The 18597-nt window shown below is 44.9% G+C and overlaps 1 protein-coding gene across 1 annotated transcript in view; it reads left to right on the top strand.

The window, feature by feature from the left end:
- The window catches only part of LOC126203538 (GTPase-GDP dissociation stimulator vimar), a 92847-nt gene that overhangs the window by 7210 nt on the left and 67040 nt on the right, over positions 1-18597 (top strand). The window contains exons 3-5 of the mRNA XM_049937862.1: positions 7039-7281; positions 7441-7604; positions 16061-16181. Of these exons, the coding sequence (XP_049793819.1) occupies positions 7039-7281; positions 7441-7604; positions 16061-16181 (528 nt within the window). The remainder of the gene's footprint in view (positions 1-7038; positions 7282-7440; positions 7605-16060; positions 16182-18597) is intronic.

Below are 18597 nucleotides of genomic sequence, written 5' to 3'. Positions count from 1 at the left end.
TCACAAGAATTGTTTATCCCACAGTGATCAGTATGGAAAAGCTTTGTGGTGTATTTTGCACTGGTTCCTGTACAAGATCCAGGTGGTGCAGTGACTGAAACCTCATGATCCACAGCAAAGTTCTGAAGTTGCGCTTTGCTTTCTGGCACTTATCGAGTTAATGATGTGGCCAGGCTTTATTCTGTGGAGTGACAATGTACATTTTGTACTACTACTAAAATTAATTATGTGCCTGGTGTGCAGCTTGCTGATCATGCGCTAGACACAAGATTTTTTTTTTAGTTTTATGAAAGCCTGCTGGCAGAAGTAGGTTTACCCAAATTTTGCCCCCGTTTTACAGAATCTTTAATGTTTAAGCTGCTTTATTTGTTTTTCCCAAGTAAGATTGATGCTCTTTTTGATTTTTAGGCATAGGTAACTTAATTGCAGCTTCTTCATGGTCTAATATGTGTGCTTAGCACCACTCTTGCAAAATGTGACCTAGGTACTTGATGGGCACATACAAAAAAAACTGCACTTGTCCAGCTGGCAATGTGAACCATTTTCCTTTAAACGGGTAAATGCCATTTGGAGGAATCGCATATGCTACTCCTGTTTTCCAGGCTGTTTGCACATTTGATAATATTTTGTACTAACTGCTTTAACTATCACTGGTACATGGCTGGTGCACTAGACATGCCAAAAGGTAAGAAGTTATTACGGTACATGCCAAAAAATGCATTGACCACTGAGGTATGCTGCATTTGCTCATGTAATGGCCACTGTAAATATAGATTTGTGAGACCAGTCTTGGAAAAATACTGGCCACCAGCCAGTTTTGCCAGTAATATTTACCTCCCGTAATAAATCCATGTCATTAATAGCTGTGAGACATTTATCACTGCTGTTGCAATCATTATGACCATCCTTCCATAACACAGTTCTGCAAACATAAAATGAATGCAGGTGTTGTTGCTCAACATTCATATAAGGAAGTTCCCTCTTTCCTTTTTTCTTTTTAAACAGAAATTTTTCATGACCTTTTGAAAAGTCTGATTGATCACAAGCAGTTTTACTATTTATCTTTATAAATTGTGCATCTTTATCTAAATTTGTACTACACAACTCACATTATAGTGTTTGACAGTAAGCACACCTCTCCTTTTCCATTCCCAAATCGTGCATGGGAAGAATGGCTACTAGTAAGGCCCTTTATAAACTAGAATTTCTGTTTCTGAGAATTTAGTTTCCATGCCGTTTGTTGTTGTTATATATTGCTGTATAAAATATGATTTAATAGTTCATAAGTAATTGGGTAAATAAAAATAATTTACTCTTCAAGTGATGGCAGGAGAACACACACATACAAATGTATTTCAACAATGTAAGAAAGGACAGACTGCTACTTACCATAAAGAAGACATTTCAAGTAGCAGACAGGCACAGTTAAGACACCCGCATATAGCTTTTGGCCACAGCCTTTATCAGTAAAACGTACTCTCTCTATCTCTCTATCTCTCTCTAGCATCTCGGGCCGGAATGCATCACGTGAGATGCAAGCAGCAGTCTGGAGGACGTGGCAAAGGAATAGTAGTGCATTGGTGGCAAGAGAGACGAATTCATCACGTGGGATGCAAGCAGCAGTCTGGAGGACGTGGCAAAGGAATAGTAGTGCATTGGTGGCAAGAGAGACGAATTCTATCTGGTGGAGTGTGCAGGGACTAGACTGCCAACAGGTGCAGTGTCAGCAGATTGTGGGTTAGGGGGGTGGGGAAAAAATGGAGCAAAAAAGAATATAAGTGGGGCAAGACTGATGGATGCATTGGAAGAGGGCTGCAAATAAACAGTGTGGGAGATGGGAATGGGGAGCAGGTGATAGGACAGAGGGGGTGGAATCTGTTGGGTAGAGGGTGTGGGGACAGTATGTTACCGTAGGCTGAGGCCGGGACTATTACGGGAGCGGAGAATGTGTTGTAAGGATAGCCCCCGTCAGTGCAGTTTAGAAAAGCTGATGGTGGAGGGAAGGATCCAGTATATGAGAAAGGGAGTTTTTGTCACCGCAGATATGTTGTCCTCTGGTAACCAGCATATATGGGAGGGATTTTTTGGTGTGAAAAGGATGACAGCTGTCAAAATGCAGTTACTATTGGTGGTTCGTGGGTTTAGTGTGGAGAGAGATGCGGATGGAGCAATCAGAAAGGAGGAGGTCAACATGTAGAAAGGTGGCATGCTGAGTTGGGGAGGACCAAGTGAAGTGGATGGGAGAGGTGTTGAGGTTGTGAAGGAATGAAGATAGGATGCCTTGGCCCTGATTCTAGATCATGAAGATACCACCAATGAACCTGAACCAGACTAGGGATTTGGTATTTTGGGAGGCTAGGAAGATCTCCTCTATATGGGCCATATACAGGTTAGCATAGGAGAATGCCATGCAGGTGCTCTTGGCAGTGTACAGGTTTGTTTATATGCCTTCCCTTCAAATGAGAAATAGTTGTTGGTTAGGATAAAGTTAGTAAGGTGTGTGAGGCATGAGGTAGTTGGTTTGGAGTCTGAAGGACATCGGGAAAGATAGTGTTGAATAGCAGTAAGACAATGGGCATGAGGAACGTGGGTGTATAGGGTGATGGTGTCGACAGTGACTAGTAGGGATCCAAGAGGTAAAGGGGTGGGAATGGTGTAGAGTCTGTGAAGGAAATGGTTGATGTCTTTGGTGTGGGATACTAGGTTACGGGCTATTAGTTGGAGGTGTTGGTCAATGAGGACAAAATTCTGTCAGTGGAGGCACAATAACCAGTCACAATGGGGCATCCAGAATTGTTGGGTTTGTGGACTTTGAGGAGCATGTAGAAGGTGGGTGTGTGGGGTGTCAGGGGTCAGGAAGAAAATGGAGGTTGGAGGTACGGAATTCCTGGAAGGTGACCAGCAGGTGGTTTGTTGGGAGAAGTGAGAATCACAGTTGGATGGTGGTATGTAGTGGAAGAGGCAGGATTCAATTTTGGAAATAGGGTGGTTTTGGTTGTGGGGATCGCCGACAAAGAAGTGCTTCCATTGCAGTGATCGGGAGAAGGAGAGTAGGTCTTTGGCAAGTCCAGCATGGATAAATTTGGGTGTAGGACTAAAGGTGAGGACCTTGGATAGGACTGAAACTTCTGTGGAGCTAAGGGTTAACAAGATGTCAGCAGGTTGGTGTCTGGAATGCCCCTTCATGTGCTTGAGAGCACATGGCTGTCTAGCTCACCTCAATTTGCCACATCCCCAAAACTCCCTACCAACCCTCCATTAAATCCAGAGCCAAAAAATTCCCATAACACTGTTGTTCACCTGTGAACCTCCTCCTTCCCACCTAACCACCCGCTGATCACCTTCCTGGAATTTCATACCTCCAGCTTAGCCTCACCATCCTTCACCAGGCCCTCGAAACACCAACCTTTCAGTAAAAGAAAGAACAGCCATAAACAACCTCGAAACATATCCTGATATAATCATCCTACCTCTAAACAAAGGTTCCACCCCTGTTGTTATGAATCACACTAACTACCTGGCAGAAGGCATCTGTCAATTATGACTCATCCGCCTATAAATTCTGCAGTAGTTATCCCATCCCGGAAGTCCAACACAAACTCCAGTCCCTTCTTACAGCCTTAGGCCCTTCCCAGAACATTTCCCCTGAGAATCCATTTCCCTCCTCACCCCTATGGCTCTCCACACATCCACCTTCTACATGCTCCCCAAAATCCACAACCCCAACAATCCTGGACACCCCATTGTGGCCGTTTATTGTGCCCTCACTGAAAGAATTTCAGCCCTCATTGACTAACACCTCCAACCAATTGTCCATAATCTAGCCTCTCATGTCAAAGACACCAGCCAATTCCATCACTGACTCTCCATCATCCCCACCGCTTCACCTCCTGGATCCCTACTCATGACTGTAGATGATATCTGCCTATACACAAACATCCCTCATGCCCATAGTCTTACAGCTGTTGAATGCTACCTTTCCCAATGTCATTCAGACTCCAAACCCACTACCTCATTCCTCAGACACATTGCTAACATTATCCTAAACCACAAATATTTCTCATTTAAAGAGAAAGGATGTAAACAAATGCATGGCACAGCCATGGGCACCCGCATGCCACCCTAGTGCGCCAATCTTTTTATGGGCCATCTAGAGGAGACTTTCTTAGCCTCCCAAAATACCAAACCCCTGGACTTGTTCAGGTTCATTGATGATACCTTCATGGTCTGGAGTCAGGTCCAAGACATCCTATCTTCATTCCTTTATGACCTCAAGACCCTCTCTCCCATCTGCTTCATGTGGTCCTCCTCAACCCAGTGTGCCACCACCCTAGATTTTGACCTCCTCCTTCCTGATGGCTCCATCCGCATTTCTCTCCACATTAAACCCATGAATCACCGACAATACCTGCATTTTGACTGCTGTCATCCCTTTCACACCAAAAAATCCCTCCCAAATAGGCTGGCTACCTGGTGACAGCATATCTGCTCTGACAAAACCTTCCTCGCTCATTATGCTGCTGAGGGTCTCACCAAAGCCTTCACAGACAGGCACGATCCCTCAGACAGATCTTCTGTGGCTATTTCCCGTCACACCCACAATCCGGACTTTAATTACCTATCATCTTGTCCTCAAATGAGGAACATCCTACCTGAGATACTTTCCATCCCTCCTAAAGTGGTGTCCCATCACCCAATCTCCACAACATCCTAGTCCATCCCTATGCCACTTCCGATCCCAGTCTCTTGCCAGAAGGATCATATCCCTGTAGAAGACCTTGGTACAAAACCTGCCAAATGCACCCACTGAGCATTTCCTGTTCCAGTCCGGTCACAGGTATCTCTTACCCCATCAGGGGCCGGGCTGCCTGTGAAAGCAGCCATGTCATTTACCAGCTCTTCCGCAGTTATTGCACAGTGTTTTATATTGGTAAGACTACCAACAAGCTGTCCACCAGGATGAATGGCCATTCCAAACCATGGCCAAGAGCAAAGTAGACCAATCTGTGGCAGAATATGCAGCTGAACATAACACCCTTGATTTCAATGGCTGCTTCACTACCTGAGCCATCTGGATCCTTCCTTCCACCATCAGCTTTTCTGAACTGCACAGATGGGAGTTATCCTTACAACGCATTCTCTGCTCCCGTAATTATTCCGGCCTCAACCTACGATAACATACTGTCCCCACACCCTCCACCCAACAGATTCCATCCCCTCTGTCCTATCATCTGCTCCCGATTCTCATCTCCCGCAATGTTTATTTGCAGCCCTCTGCCAGTGCATCTGTCTGTCTTTCCCCACTTTGCTCCTTTTTACCCCACCTCCTTGTCCCCACAACCTCCTGATGCTGCACCTGTTGGCAGATGAGTCCCTGCACGCTCCACAAGACAGCACTGCCTTTCTCCCCACCTATACACTACACTACTATCCCCCCCTCTCTTTCTCTCCCTCCCCTTCCCTCCCTCGCCCCACTCTCCTCCCCGCTCTCCCCACCTCCCGCTCTCCCCACCTCCCGCTCTCCCCACCTCCCGCTCTCCCCACCTCCCGCTCTCCCCACCTCCCGCTCTCCCCACCTCCCGCTCTCCCCACCTCCCGCTCTCCCCACCTCCCGCTCTCCCCACCTCCCGCTCTCCCCACCTCCCGCTCTCCCCACCTCCCGCTCTCCCCACCTCCCGCTCTCCCCACCTCCCGCTCTCCCCACCTCCCGCTCTCCCCACCTCCCGCTCTCCCCACCTCCCGCTCTCCCCACCTCCCGCTCTCCCCACCTCCCGCTCTCCCCACCTCCCGCTCTCCCCACCTCCCGCTCTCCCCACCTCCCGCTCTCCCCACCTCCCGCTCTCCCCACCTCCCGCTCTCCCCACCTCCCGCTCTCCCCACCTCCCGCTCTCCCCACCTCCCGCTCTCCCCACCTCCCGCTCTCCCCACCTCCCGCTCTCCCCACCTCCCGCTCTCCCCACCTCCCGCTCTCCCCACCTCCCGCTCTCCCCACCTCCCGCTCTCCCCACCTCCCGCTCTCCCCACCTCCCGCTCTCCCCACCTCCCGCTCTCCCCACCTCCCGCTCTCCCCACCTCCCGCTATCTCCCCCCCGCTCTCCCTCCCCCCAATCTCTCCCCCCCAATCTCTCCCCCCGCTCCCCCTCTCTCCCACCCCACTCTCTCTCCCACCCCACTCTCTCTCCCACCCCACTCTCTCTCCCACCCCACTCTCTCTCCCACCCCACTCTCTCTCCCTCCCCGCTCTCTCTCCCTCCCCGCTCTCTCTCCCTCCCCGCTCTCTCTCCCTCCCCGCTCTCTCTCCCTCCCCGCTCTCTCTCCCCCCCCGCTCTCTCTCCCCCCCCGCTCTCTCTCCCCCCGCTCTCTCTCCCCCCGCTCTCTCTCCCCCCGCTCTCTCTCCCCCCGCTCTCTCTCCCCCCGCTCTCTCTCCCCCCGCTCTCTCTCCCCCCGCTCTCTCTCCCCCCGCTCTCTCTCCCCCCGCTCTCTCCCCCCCCCCCCCCCCCCCCGCTCCCCCCCCGCTCTCTCCCCCCGCTCTCTCCCCCCGCTCTCTCTCCCCTCCCCCATGCTCTCCCTCCCCCCTCCCCCACTCCCCCTCCCCCCACTCTCCCTCCCCCTCCCTCCCCCTCCCTCCCCCCCGCTCTCTCTCCCCCCCAAATTGCTGCGTGCATCCCACGTGATGTTGCATTCCTGCCCAAGATGCTAGAGTTGGTGTGTGTGTGTGTGTGTGTGTGTGTGTGTGTGTGTGTGTGTGTGTGTGTGTGTGTGTGCGCGTCTTTTACTGATGCAGGCTGTGACTGAAAGCTATATGTGAGTGTTTTTTAATTGTGCCTGTCTGCAACTTGACATTTCTCCTTTACAGTAAATAGCAATCTGTCTTTTCCTACATTGTTGATGTTCCTACCTGGAGTTTCGATTGTTTGATATAAAAAAAGTATTATAATTTGGAAACTTATAGAGCCAGTGGTCTTTCTTGTATATTTTCAAAAATTGATTATTTTTGTTGATTAAATGATATAGTTACGCACATTATTGAAATTACAGAGTCTTCTGCCAATACACAATTTGTTCCTGAAGCAAAAGCTCTTTTAAACTGGAAATCAAAGGATGTTGTCAGCAAAACAGCCCAGGTTATATCAGAACTCGCGAAGTCTGACGCTGGCCGTGAGAAATGTGCTGATTCGGAATTACTTGGTGCCATAGTTAAGCACTTGGATGCCAAAGAAGATGATATTAAACTTCTTATACAGATCTGCCGAGCTTTAGGCAACATCTGCTATGAGAATGGTACGTATTGAAGTCGTAATGCAACTTTTTCTTTACCCTCCCCCACCCCCTCCATCCTCTCTCTCTCTCTCTTTCTCTACATCTATCTCTCGGCTTAGTTTGAAAAGTGAATTACAATGTTGCCTGGAATTGTTATATCAGGTAATGTATTTCTTACAGATAAAGGAAGGACACTTCTTTTGGAGGCACACTGTTTGCCACCATTAATACAAGTTTTGGAGAAGTTTTCATCTGAGGCTGGTGAAGAGGAAAGAAATTTACGTGCTGTAGCTTCAGGATGCCTGCTAAATTTGCTTGTTGGCCAAGAAAATGTTCAGCAGAAGGTAGGCATTAGAGGAAAGCAAAGTGTAATTTGAGGGTCACATTTCAACACTTTACAAGTGACCATTACATGCTGCTATCGAGATGTGACATTATTATAGTTTTAAAATTTGTCTTTTGTTGTTGTTAAAACAAATGCAGTTAATAAATTGGCCAAGCATTTTGTTTACAGTAAATGTTTAAAGAAACATCATTGTGAAAAAATGGAATTTTCCTCAAATTTTTTTTCATGTTTCACTATGAGTTTCGTGAAGCCATAAATTGACAAAATGTCTCGAATTTCTTCATTCAAGTTTTGATAATCAGTCACTTCCACAAAAGTTTGTTTACAATTCATTTGCAGCATTTTGTCGTGGTTGTGCTTCCATTAGCAACAAATCTTGTGAAAGTCGAGTAAGGTTTGTTTCAGTTTCAAAAAACCATGGATTGTGGGTGCAGATATCTGTTGATTGATTGATTGATTCTGCACAATTTGGCAAAGTGCATTTCAGTGGGTGTAAGAAATTGCTCAGAAAATTTGAATAAGAAATACAAAATCCATATTAAACATCAAAACAGCAGACGACACTTGGTTATGTTTGTATGAGCAACAGTCAGGTGTTCAGGAGTTCCAAGATGAACCAAAACTAACAAAAAGGGTTCATTTGTGGCATTTTTTTTGCCACAAGTCATCAGTGAAATCAGGAAAAATAACTGAAATATCATGACATTCTTCTTCATGACAATACAAATTGTCATTCAGCACTACAGACAGTTGCCATTGGTTTTTTCCTAAGTTGTCTAGTTGTGGTCCATGAAACTTTTCCATTCAGAAGATTCAGTCAGAGCTGAGCTGAATATCCTCAGAGGTGGACCTGGTTCTGCTGGGTTCTGCTGAGTCATGGCAACTGACAGCTCGGATCTTGGAGAGTGACATTAATATTGTGAAAAAAGGGGTTAGTAGAAGTTTACACGTCATCATCAGAAAGATTCTTTGTCAGAGATAAAACTTGACTATAAATTGTCATCCATCAGAGTTAAAACTTATCTATTGATTCTGCAGAGCTGCGAACCATATATCGCTATGTTTCATGGCTTCTGCTTTTCTGTTAATGTTATCCTTATGTTTATGTATTTTGAAGGCTTCTCTGGATAGTTATGGATAAGAGTTTGTTATTGTAGATAAAATTTTGGTTTCTGAAAATTTCACCTCATGATTTCCTGATTGAAGAGGATGCTCTGCTTCAGCTAATTTTTCTATTTCCTGTGGTTGACAAAGATCCTTATGTTTCTTCAGCCTTGTATTCACACTTCTCTTGATAGTTCCAGTGTAGTCTTTACTATGTGCATGCAGAACCTTTTTCACAGTAATTACGTCTCTCTCTCCGATGTCCAACCTTCAGTTGACAAGACTCAGTGGAACCGAGAGCATTTCCGAAGGTGTCCAACTCACCTCTGCACAAAATTTTAGAAATGGAAAAGTTTCTAGGACAGGTGATCGTATAACCCATATGACTCATCAGCAGCCAAGACATCTGGTTGCAAAACCATTCATTGTATTAATTAAAACAAGTCATTATCTGATGGAGAAAAGAACATCTAATTAATATTGAATTCGTTCTGTTCCCATCGTCATGTCGGAAAGCTGTCGAATCCTTCCAAAATCATGTTTTTCAGGGACCAACAACAGAGTGGGCGAAATGTTGTTCAGAATCGGTTTGAATGTATGCAAAAGTGTACAGAATTAAGAGGCAAATACTTCGAGGAAAGAGGAACAGGGAAAGGAAAAGGACCGGTGGTGCATTGGCTGAGAGTGGCACACAGTGAGGGTGAGGGGACAGAGTGGCTTGAAACTGTTGGATGGTGGGTGAAGCAACAATAGGTTACAGTAGGTTGAGACTGAAATAACTTCAGAAGTGGAGATGTGTTGTAGGGATGACTTCCATCTGCACAGTTTAGAAAAGCTGGTGGTGGAGGGATGGATCCATATGGCCTAAGTTGTGAAGCAGCCATTAGAATCAAGTATGTTATGTTTCGTTGCATGTTGTGCCATAGGGTGGTCCACTTTGCTCTTGGCTATGATTCGGACATGGCCGTTCATCCTGGTAGACAGCTAGTTGATACACATACCCATATAAAAAGCTATGCAGTGATTGCAGTAGAGCTGGAATACGACATACCTGCTTTCACAGATGGCCCGGTCTCTGATGGGGTAGAATAAGCCTTTGACAGGGCTGGAATAAGAAGTGCTGAGTTGGACAGGTCTAGCACTTGAGTCTTCCATAGGGATATGATCCCTGTGGCAAGGGGCTGGGATTTTGAGTGGCATGGGGATGGACTAGGATGATGTGGAGGTTGGGCGAGTGACAGGATACCACTTTCGGAGGGGTAGGAAGGATCTTGGGTAGGAACTGAACCACGTCCATCATCTGGGCTGTATCTTTTGTCATGCTCTGATATGAGGGACACTGTAACCAAAAACCTTCTCACCCCTTCTAAAGTGGTGTTCCATCACTCATCATCCACAAAATCCTAGTCTATCCCTGTGCCACTCGCAATCCCAATCCTTTGCAACAGGGGTCATATCTCTGTGAGACCCAGGTGCCATACCTGCCCAATTCAACCACCCAGCACTTCCAGACCTATCACAGGCTTATCCTACCCCATCAGAGGTCAGACCACCTGTGAACACAGCCATGTCATATAGCAGCTCTGCTGCGATCATTGCACAGCTTTTTATATTGGTATGACTACCAACGAGCTGTCCTCCAGGATGAATGGCCACTGCGAAACCTTGGTCAAGAGCGAAGTGGACCACCCTATAGCACAACGTACAACTGAACATAAAATGCTTCATATTAATGGCTTCACAACCCAGACCACCTGGATCCTCCCCTTCACCACCAGCTTTTCGGAAATATGCAGATGGGAATTATCCTTACGACACATTCTATGCTCCAAAAATTTTTCCAGCTTCAACCTATGGTAACATATAGTTTCCCAACCAAGTTTCCACCACCTCCGTCCTATCACCTCCTCCAAATTAATGTTCCTCACCCTCGTTGTGCGCCATTATCTGCCAGTGCACCCTCTGGTCCTTTTTCTGGACGTAAGCATAGCAAACCTGCACTTTCTGAGCTGTAGTCTGGTCAGAATAACCAGCTTTTTACTACTGTAAACTCTGAATATGGTTGCGATTGTGAAAAGTTGTTGTTTTGGTGAGCAGCTGTCTTGGCTTAGCTGCACATGATGGAAAAATGTCTTAAAAGAAAAACTTCAATTTCAAGGTGTGCTGCATACCGATGGATAGTTGCTGAGGCAAGACAGTCATTAGTGGCTGGTCTCTGGGGAATCTGCCGCATCCCAATTGGAGAAGGTGTACCTGGACAATCAGAGCTCTGCCTGGGTGAGCTTTATCAATTCCTGGCTGTTGTGGGAATGTGATCAGACTTCACAGAAAAAAAGAGTATTTCAACAGGTTGAGTGGACAAGCAGAGGTTGCCAAATCTTCACAATTAAGAGTGCTCAACAGAATAATCCTCTGGATTTTCCATTAGGAAAATCAAACCTTTATAGTTATAACAAGGCACAACATTGTTAGTGTGTCGTCATTGTGATAAAGAGGGAACAAGGAGTCTTTGGATAAGTAACCATTTTCCTGTTTTGACCTGCTGGCTGAATGTACCAGCACCAACCATGGAGCCACATAAATGAATGTAATAACAAGCCTGTTGGCCTCTTTACCATTACCGGGCTGTACTCAAACATTAGTTCAGCATCCAAGACATGAGAGAACGTCACCACCATCATCTGTAGAGCTGCTGGTGCTGCTGCTGCCTGCTGCTGCCTGTGTCCTGAGGTCATCAATAAAGCCTGGTGAATGGCCAGTCTCGTTGTGGATCTGGGAGTGCTATGTAACCGTCAGGGGCCTGTGCGCAATTCTGTGAAAGTTCCAGTGTAATCTATTTGCTGCAATCTTGTGGCCTTTCACATCACTCAGGCAAAGCTCAGTCCTTTATCAGAGAAAGAAAAAGACAATAGTGGCAAACGTTTTAACAATACTTTAAATGTTTCATATCATCAAAAAATCGAGGATCGATGTGAAAGATAATGCTTGATCTGTAATGACCATGCTGAACAGTGGTACTGCAATCAGGACGTTAGAAGCTGTAACCCAAATAATTATGAAATACCTCAGACAAATTTCTTTGGATGTCAATGCAGTTCCAGCATTCCAATGCAGACAAGAGTTAGCTGAGAGCACTTAAGCTTCAGTAACACTAAAGGGTGCAGCCACTATTTTTGAATAGGAAGTCAGAGCATGCACTATCTGTGGCTCGCATTACTGTATTGGGATCGGACAGAGTGCACTATGGCATACTGCATTAGAATATTGAGTCAAAGAATTACCTCAGCATGCATTTTAACAGAATCTGTGGGCCAATACCCCAGTTTATGGAGGGAAGTGATTACTGTCCCCTTCCTGAAACATGGGAAGGATCACACCAGCTCAAGTATTTACTGCGGTGTACCATTTCCCAGTTGTATAGGGAAGACACTGTAACAAATGACTAACAGTTGCTTAATAAGGACTCCAAAAACAAGAAATCTTGTCAGTTGCCTTCATTGTGGTTTCCATAGGTACCAATAAGATTATTTTGGTATTGATTCCCCACCTGCACCAGTAATGTAAATGTTGTGTTATTATAGCGAATAATAAAATACATAAATATTCATATTTGGGGTAGTTAGAGAGGTTCCTCGCAATGTGTTACAGCAATGGCTGCAGATTCAAATCTACATACACAAATACAAATACTAAATATATATTGATAATATAACGTAAATGGATAGATAAAAAAATCGACTCACCAAGTGGTGGCAGGGGAACACACACACACACACACACACACACACACACACACACACAAAAGGATTTAACTTTTACCAGCTTCTGAAGTCAGTGGCTCCTTCTTCTGCCAGAAGAGCTGGTGGGGAAGGAAGAGGGGTGAAGGAAAAAAGAAAGACAACTGGAGAGGTTTAGGGAAGGGGATACAGTTCAGAAAAGTCATCCAGAACGACAGGTCAGGGAGATGTACCGTGTGGGATGAGAAGGGAAGACTGTTGGGGACTGCACCAGATGAGGCTTGAAAACCTGAGAGCTTAAAGGTGGAAGACAGGGGACTATGCAAGACAGATATTAGTACTAAAGCATTGTGCACGAGTTAATAAAAGTGAAAAGTTAAGTGCATTGCTGCAGACGTGGGAGGGGCAGGGGGGGGGGGGGGTATGGCGAAAAATGGACAAGTGAGAAAAAGAGAGATGTAGAAAACTAATGTTGAGTGAAGAAACAAGTAGTTACTTTGACTAAATGCTGAGACAGAAGGAATTCACATAAATTAAGGCCAGGTGGGTGTGGTGAGAACTAAGGACATGTTGTAGTGCTAGTCCCTCCTGTGGAGTTCTGAGAAACTTGTGTCTTGGGGAAGAATCCAGATGGCGCGTGTGGTGAAACAGGCACAGAGGTCATGACTGTCATGTTGTACAGCATGCTCCACATCAGGATATTGTGTGTTGCATGTATACGCATTCTGCCAATGCCTATTCATTCTGACTGGTAACTGGGTGGCAGTCATGCCAATGTAAAAGTCCAAACAGTGTTTACATAACAGCTGGTATATGACGTGTCATTTCACAGGTGGCTCTCACTTCGATAGTGTATGTTTTGCCAGTTACAGGGCTGGAAGAGGTTGTGGTAGGAGGGTGCATAGAGCAAGTCTTGCAGCGGGGACAGTCATAGGGATAGGAGCCGTGGGATGTGGAGAAGGGTGCAGGAGCAGCATAGGGTCTGACAAGGATACTGCGGAGATTTGTAGGGTGACGAAAAGTTGTTGTAGGTGTGGTGGGCAAAATCTCAGACAGAATAGACTTCATTTCAGGGCATGATTTTAGAATGTCATGGCCTTTTCGAAGTAGCTGATTAATAATTCAAGGCCAGTATAATACTGGGTGATAAGTGATGTGCTCTGCAGTTGCTTTTTGGAGGAATCAGCAGTACCAGGATTGGATGTGATGGTCCGGGAAATCTGCTTTGAACTAGGCTGTTGGGATAATTACATCCAGTGAAGGCTGAAATGAGAGTTGTGGTGTATTGCTGTAAAGAGTCTGCATCTGAACAAATACATTTGCCTCGGATGCCAAGGCTGTAGGGAGGGAATGTTTAACATGGAAAGGATGGTATCTGTCAAAATGTAAGTACTGTTGTTTATTAGTGGGTTTGTGTGGTGTGCGTACTGTAAGACCTTCGGTACACACACCATCAGGTTATTTGACTAGTCGCTCTAACGAAGTAGGCGAGTGTCAGCAATAATTTCGTGGTCTTATCGTGGCGTGTTTATCTTCTGCCGTTAGGTCAGCCGATAGAAATGCCACTTGCACACTTAGAGTAGCAGATTGACGGTGACCAACTTTAAACAGAATTTGATTAATTTTCACACACATTTATTAAAATAATAAAAAGCATAAACCTTACTTAACTTGATTCTGGATGCTATTTACAATTGACAATCTGAAGTCCTTCGGTCTTGGTACGTTAATCTTATTCTCACATATCTCTGATACTTGACGAAGTGTCTATACATTTATCTTCATGGCTATGTACAGGAATATGATAATCGTATTAGGCGCAGACTGAAACTTGACTATAGACTGGTACAGACAAATGCAGACTAATGCAGACTGACTAATCGGAGGTCTGTACATTCGTTATAATACCTTGCGCGTTCATGTATCATTGCGCGAGTGTGATCCGCGAGGAGAAAAGGTTCTATGTTAGCAGCAAACTCATTGACTGCGTTACATATTAATACGCGGAAGCAGAATTTGGTCCGTCTCTAAGACAGCGCCATCTCGTAGTGCGGAGACGGACGAGCGCTGTGCCTCCGCTATTGTGCTTAGCGGGGCGCGCTCTATTGAGAAAGTTGTGTACACGCTGACTACGCGGAACTATGTACACAACAGTTGTGGACAGAAGTGTAAAGCTGGCTTTTGATGAGGAGGAGATCGACATCAAAGAAAGTGGTGTGGAATTGGGAATAGGACGATGTGAAATTTAATTGGGAGAAGGTATTTAGAGATTCCATGAATTTTGACCGGTCAGCCTCACCATGAACCCATACAGCAAAGATGTCATCAATGTATGCTGGAGGCTATTTTCATTGTTATTTTTGTTGTTATAAACATGTATTGAATGTTTTATTTGCTAGTGGGTGGGTAGTACTTGCTGACAGTAACGAGTTCTTATGAGAAGCCATACACATATTGCACTTGATAGTTACAGAGTGTATCTTATTATTTCAACCAACAGGATAAAAATCTCATTGGATATCTTGCATTCTGCAACTCCAGAAGAAAATTGTTAAATACATAAATACAATGGGAAAGTCCAGGGCAGAATAACAACAATATTTTGAAACAAATTGATTGCTACTCACCACATTGAGACACAGGCACAATGAGAAGACTGCTAAAGTAGGGGTCACAGGGGTCATGTATGCAAGAATTTTGGTTGGCTGAATGTGTGTGTGTGTGTGTGTGTGTGTGTGTGTGTGTGTTTTCTACTTCCGAAGGAGGACTTTTTGTCTGAAAGCTTAAATGTTTAGCAGACTTTTCTTGTGTCTGTCTGCATGTCAGTGCCTTCTCTATGTGATGGGTAGCAGTCTATCTTTCTATAATATTGTTGTTAGACACATAATAACTGCAAAGTCAAAGTGTTGTTGCCAACTATTTATTTACTGAAACTTCTGTCACCTGCATACTCATTTATGAAATTATAATCCTCATGCACAGCAGACCAATATTATTTAAGGAAAATAATTTTGCTCACATGTAAAACATGAGAAACTGAAATAATTTTGTACTCCCCCCCCCCCCCCTCCCTTCACACACACACACACACACACACACACACACACACACACACACATACATACAGATTCAAATGTATGCTCAGAATTGGTGGTCTATGGAAGTAAAAATGTATATAATAAGTAAACAGGCAAAAAATGCTTACTATAAAGCTAGATTCTCCCTCAGAGGCTATAAGACATTCTGTGAGAAAAATGTTACTGTTCAGTAGAATATTTCATGTGTGATGAATTGATAATTTGAGTAACTGTTTTCCAGAATAGAATTATCTTTGTATTAGATTTTTTTGCTAGTAATTTTATGCTGCCAGTGATCCCAAGACATTTGACATGTTTGCTGTACCAGGATAAATTACCATACATAGAAACATACATAATGAAACTAATGAATCATAATTCTCCATTTCATTTTAAGAGGAATTATAATTGGGAAAAACAATGAAAGCTACAAAGCCTCTGCAGGAGAAGAGTTTTCTTATAATATTACATTAACTTGCACTGAATTACCTTACATAATTATTGTAGTGTTTTATTTACAATTATTGATTCAACAGGCTGTAAAGAATGGTTTGGTATCTCTTTTGACTAAACTACTGGAGACTGATGGCGTGGAAAGCACTGGAGAAGATACTGCTACCCACGTCCTGCTAATACTCGGTCTTCTTGCTGATACTGGTATGAGATAGGATTATAGTTTCACTAGTTTTGTAAATTTGATTATAATTATCGTATAAGAAGACTTAGAATTCTATCTTACATATAACAAATTAAAGCTGATAGAATTTATATAGCTTAGTGTTCATCATTGTTTTATAGTGTTCTTTTTTTTGTAATTATACAGTGCCTGGCAAAAAAGACATAGTTGGGTGTCAATCTAACTTCGTTCATGTGCACACCATTGGGGGTATGTAAATGATTAGAGTTGCAGTTCACTAGGATATGTAGCACATCCACCAGACTGCATCAGTGTTCTTCATATTTAGTGTTGTCACCAGGCCTGACAGGATATATAGGGGGCACGAACAGCATGAGACGTTGAGTGATCACTGTGAAGGACATGGAGCTCCCACATGTTAATATGAGGCAGCTTCATTGCCCCCTGACAAAGTTTGAGAGGGGCCTCATTGTGGGTCTCCATTTGGCCAGCTGGTCAAATTGTACATTGTCCAGATTTGTGAGGCATCCATATATGACAGTGGCCTGATGTTGGACTGCATGGGAATGTGACAGCAGGCATACTCTTTGTCAATGTTCTGTTCAGTAACCCTTCCTCCCCCCTCCCCCCCCCTCCCCCCCCCCCCTCCCCCCCACCTGCTATGGGGCTCGGTGTTCTTTGGTGGGTTCATACTTCGCTACCACGGGGCCCGAGCCTTTGCAGCATCTTTTCACTTCCGTACTCAGAGTTGCCACTAATTCTGGAAATCAAGGAATATCAGGGAATTTCAAACATGTCAGGGAACTATCTGGGAAATATGAAAAAAAAAGAATGCTGGAAAAAGTTTGTTTTTGTCTCTCTAGATGAAATGATTTGTTTACTGAGAATTCGTGCGTCATCGCTGGCTGGGTGCAGCTGAGTACGTGCGCCACATCCCTACTCCCTCATTCTTATTGCTTCCCACCACTCCCCTCAACTTGCAGTCAGTGCTGCTACCACTTCTTCCTGCTACATTAACAGCTGCCAACGAGAGGCGGGGAGGCGGTAGGAGTGGTTTGTTTGGATCTGATTCCCAGAGATTGTTGATGCAGTGGCCAGAGACTGTGATCGTTTGTGCACGAGTTGTGTCTGAATGAATGTGTGTGTGCTCATTTTCTGACAAAGGCTGTGGCCAAAAATTTAGTTGTAAGAGTGTGATTGTCTTTTCCATGTGTCTGTCTGCAGCTCAGAAATCATCTTCACAGTGAGGTGTTACCTATCCTCATTAGTATTGATTGTTCGAGTACCTGTGCAAGTTGTCTGTTGCACGGATTGATCGCCGCAGACTCATTTCGTCAACATCGTGTCTGTCACATATGAATAGCTGGCCACACTAGTGGACTTCCAAAATTTACCAATAACAGACCATTTATGTGGGCATCTCTAACAGTTGGACCTACCGATCTGAAACTCACCATTTCCCACTAATGTGCAAGTCATGCCTGGATTTTCGTAGTTTGTGCTGCACACTGTCCATACCATAGTGCAGGGGTCAAGGAAAGCTGTCACTTGCTCAATTTTGATGGAGCCACTGTGATGTTTATGTGGATTCCTGGTCATGTCAGTCTGACGGGAAATGAGGCTGCTGTCAAGGCTGTAGTCCTCGTACCTCGGCTCGCTAGTTCTTCTTTTCCCTCTAGTGATCTCTGTGTTCTCCAGTGATCTCTGTGTTCTGTCTGTCAACAGGTGGTGTCACTTTGGCATCACCACTAGTCCTCCCTTCATGGGAACAAGCTCTGGGGAATTAAGCCTCTCACAGCAGCTTGGCAACCTCCTCTCGACCCTCTCGCCGTGAGACGATCAGTTTAGCCAGGCTGCGTATTGGACACTGTCTCTTTAGCCATCAACATTTAAGTGGTGCTCTCCACCATTTTGTGCTCATTGCCCTCAACCTTTGACGGTTTGCCATTTCCTGGCAGAGTGCCCTTTTTTTAACCATTTACATTCTCATTTATGTTTGCCAGCCGTTTTAGCGACTGACGCGTGGGCTGTTGATCATGTTTCTTTTATCTGTCATAGCAATGTGCCAAAGGACATTTAACCTGTAGGTCAGGACCATTGTTTCGCTATGGCATATTTTATGGACTTTTCTACAAGTCCTTATTTTTAGCTGTCTTTCCTTCTGTTGTTTTTAACTCCTTTTTTGTCTTCGTGTTACGGTTCTGACATGGACATGCGTGATCCTAGTTGTTTTGGCACCCTAAAACAAAACATTGTAACCCTTCCAGTCTGCATCTGCCATCAAAGAACAAGTAATGGACTTCATGCAACATTCTTGTCATCCTGAACTATTGGTTTGAGAATAGCAGCAGCAGACTAGGAAATTAAGATTCCATGTGTAGGCTTCCATTTGGAGTGGTGCTGTGACTGTGAATCATGGACTGCTGATGAATGGTA

This window comes from Schistocerca nitens, chromosome 9 (genome assembly GCF_023898315.1).
Source record: "Schistocerca nitens isolate TAMUIC-IGC-003100 chromosome 9, iqSchNite1.1, whole genome shotgun sequence".
NCBI classification, from domain to species: Eukaryota; Metazoa; Arthropoda; class Insecta; order Orthoptera; family Acrididae; genus Schistocerca; species Schistocerca nitens.
This window is presented reverse-complemented; position numbering and strand designations above follow the sequence as displayed.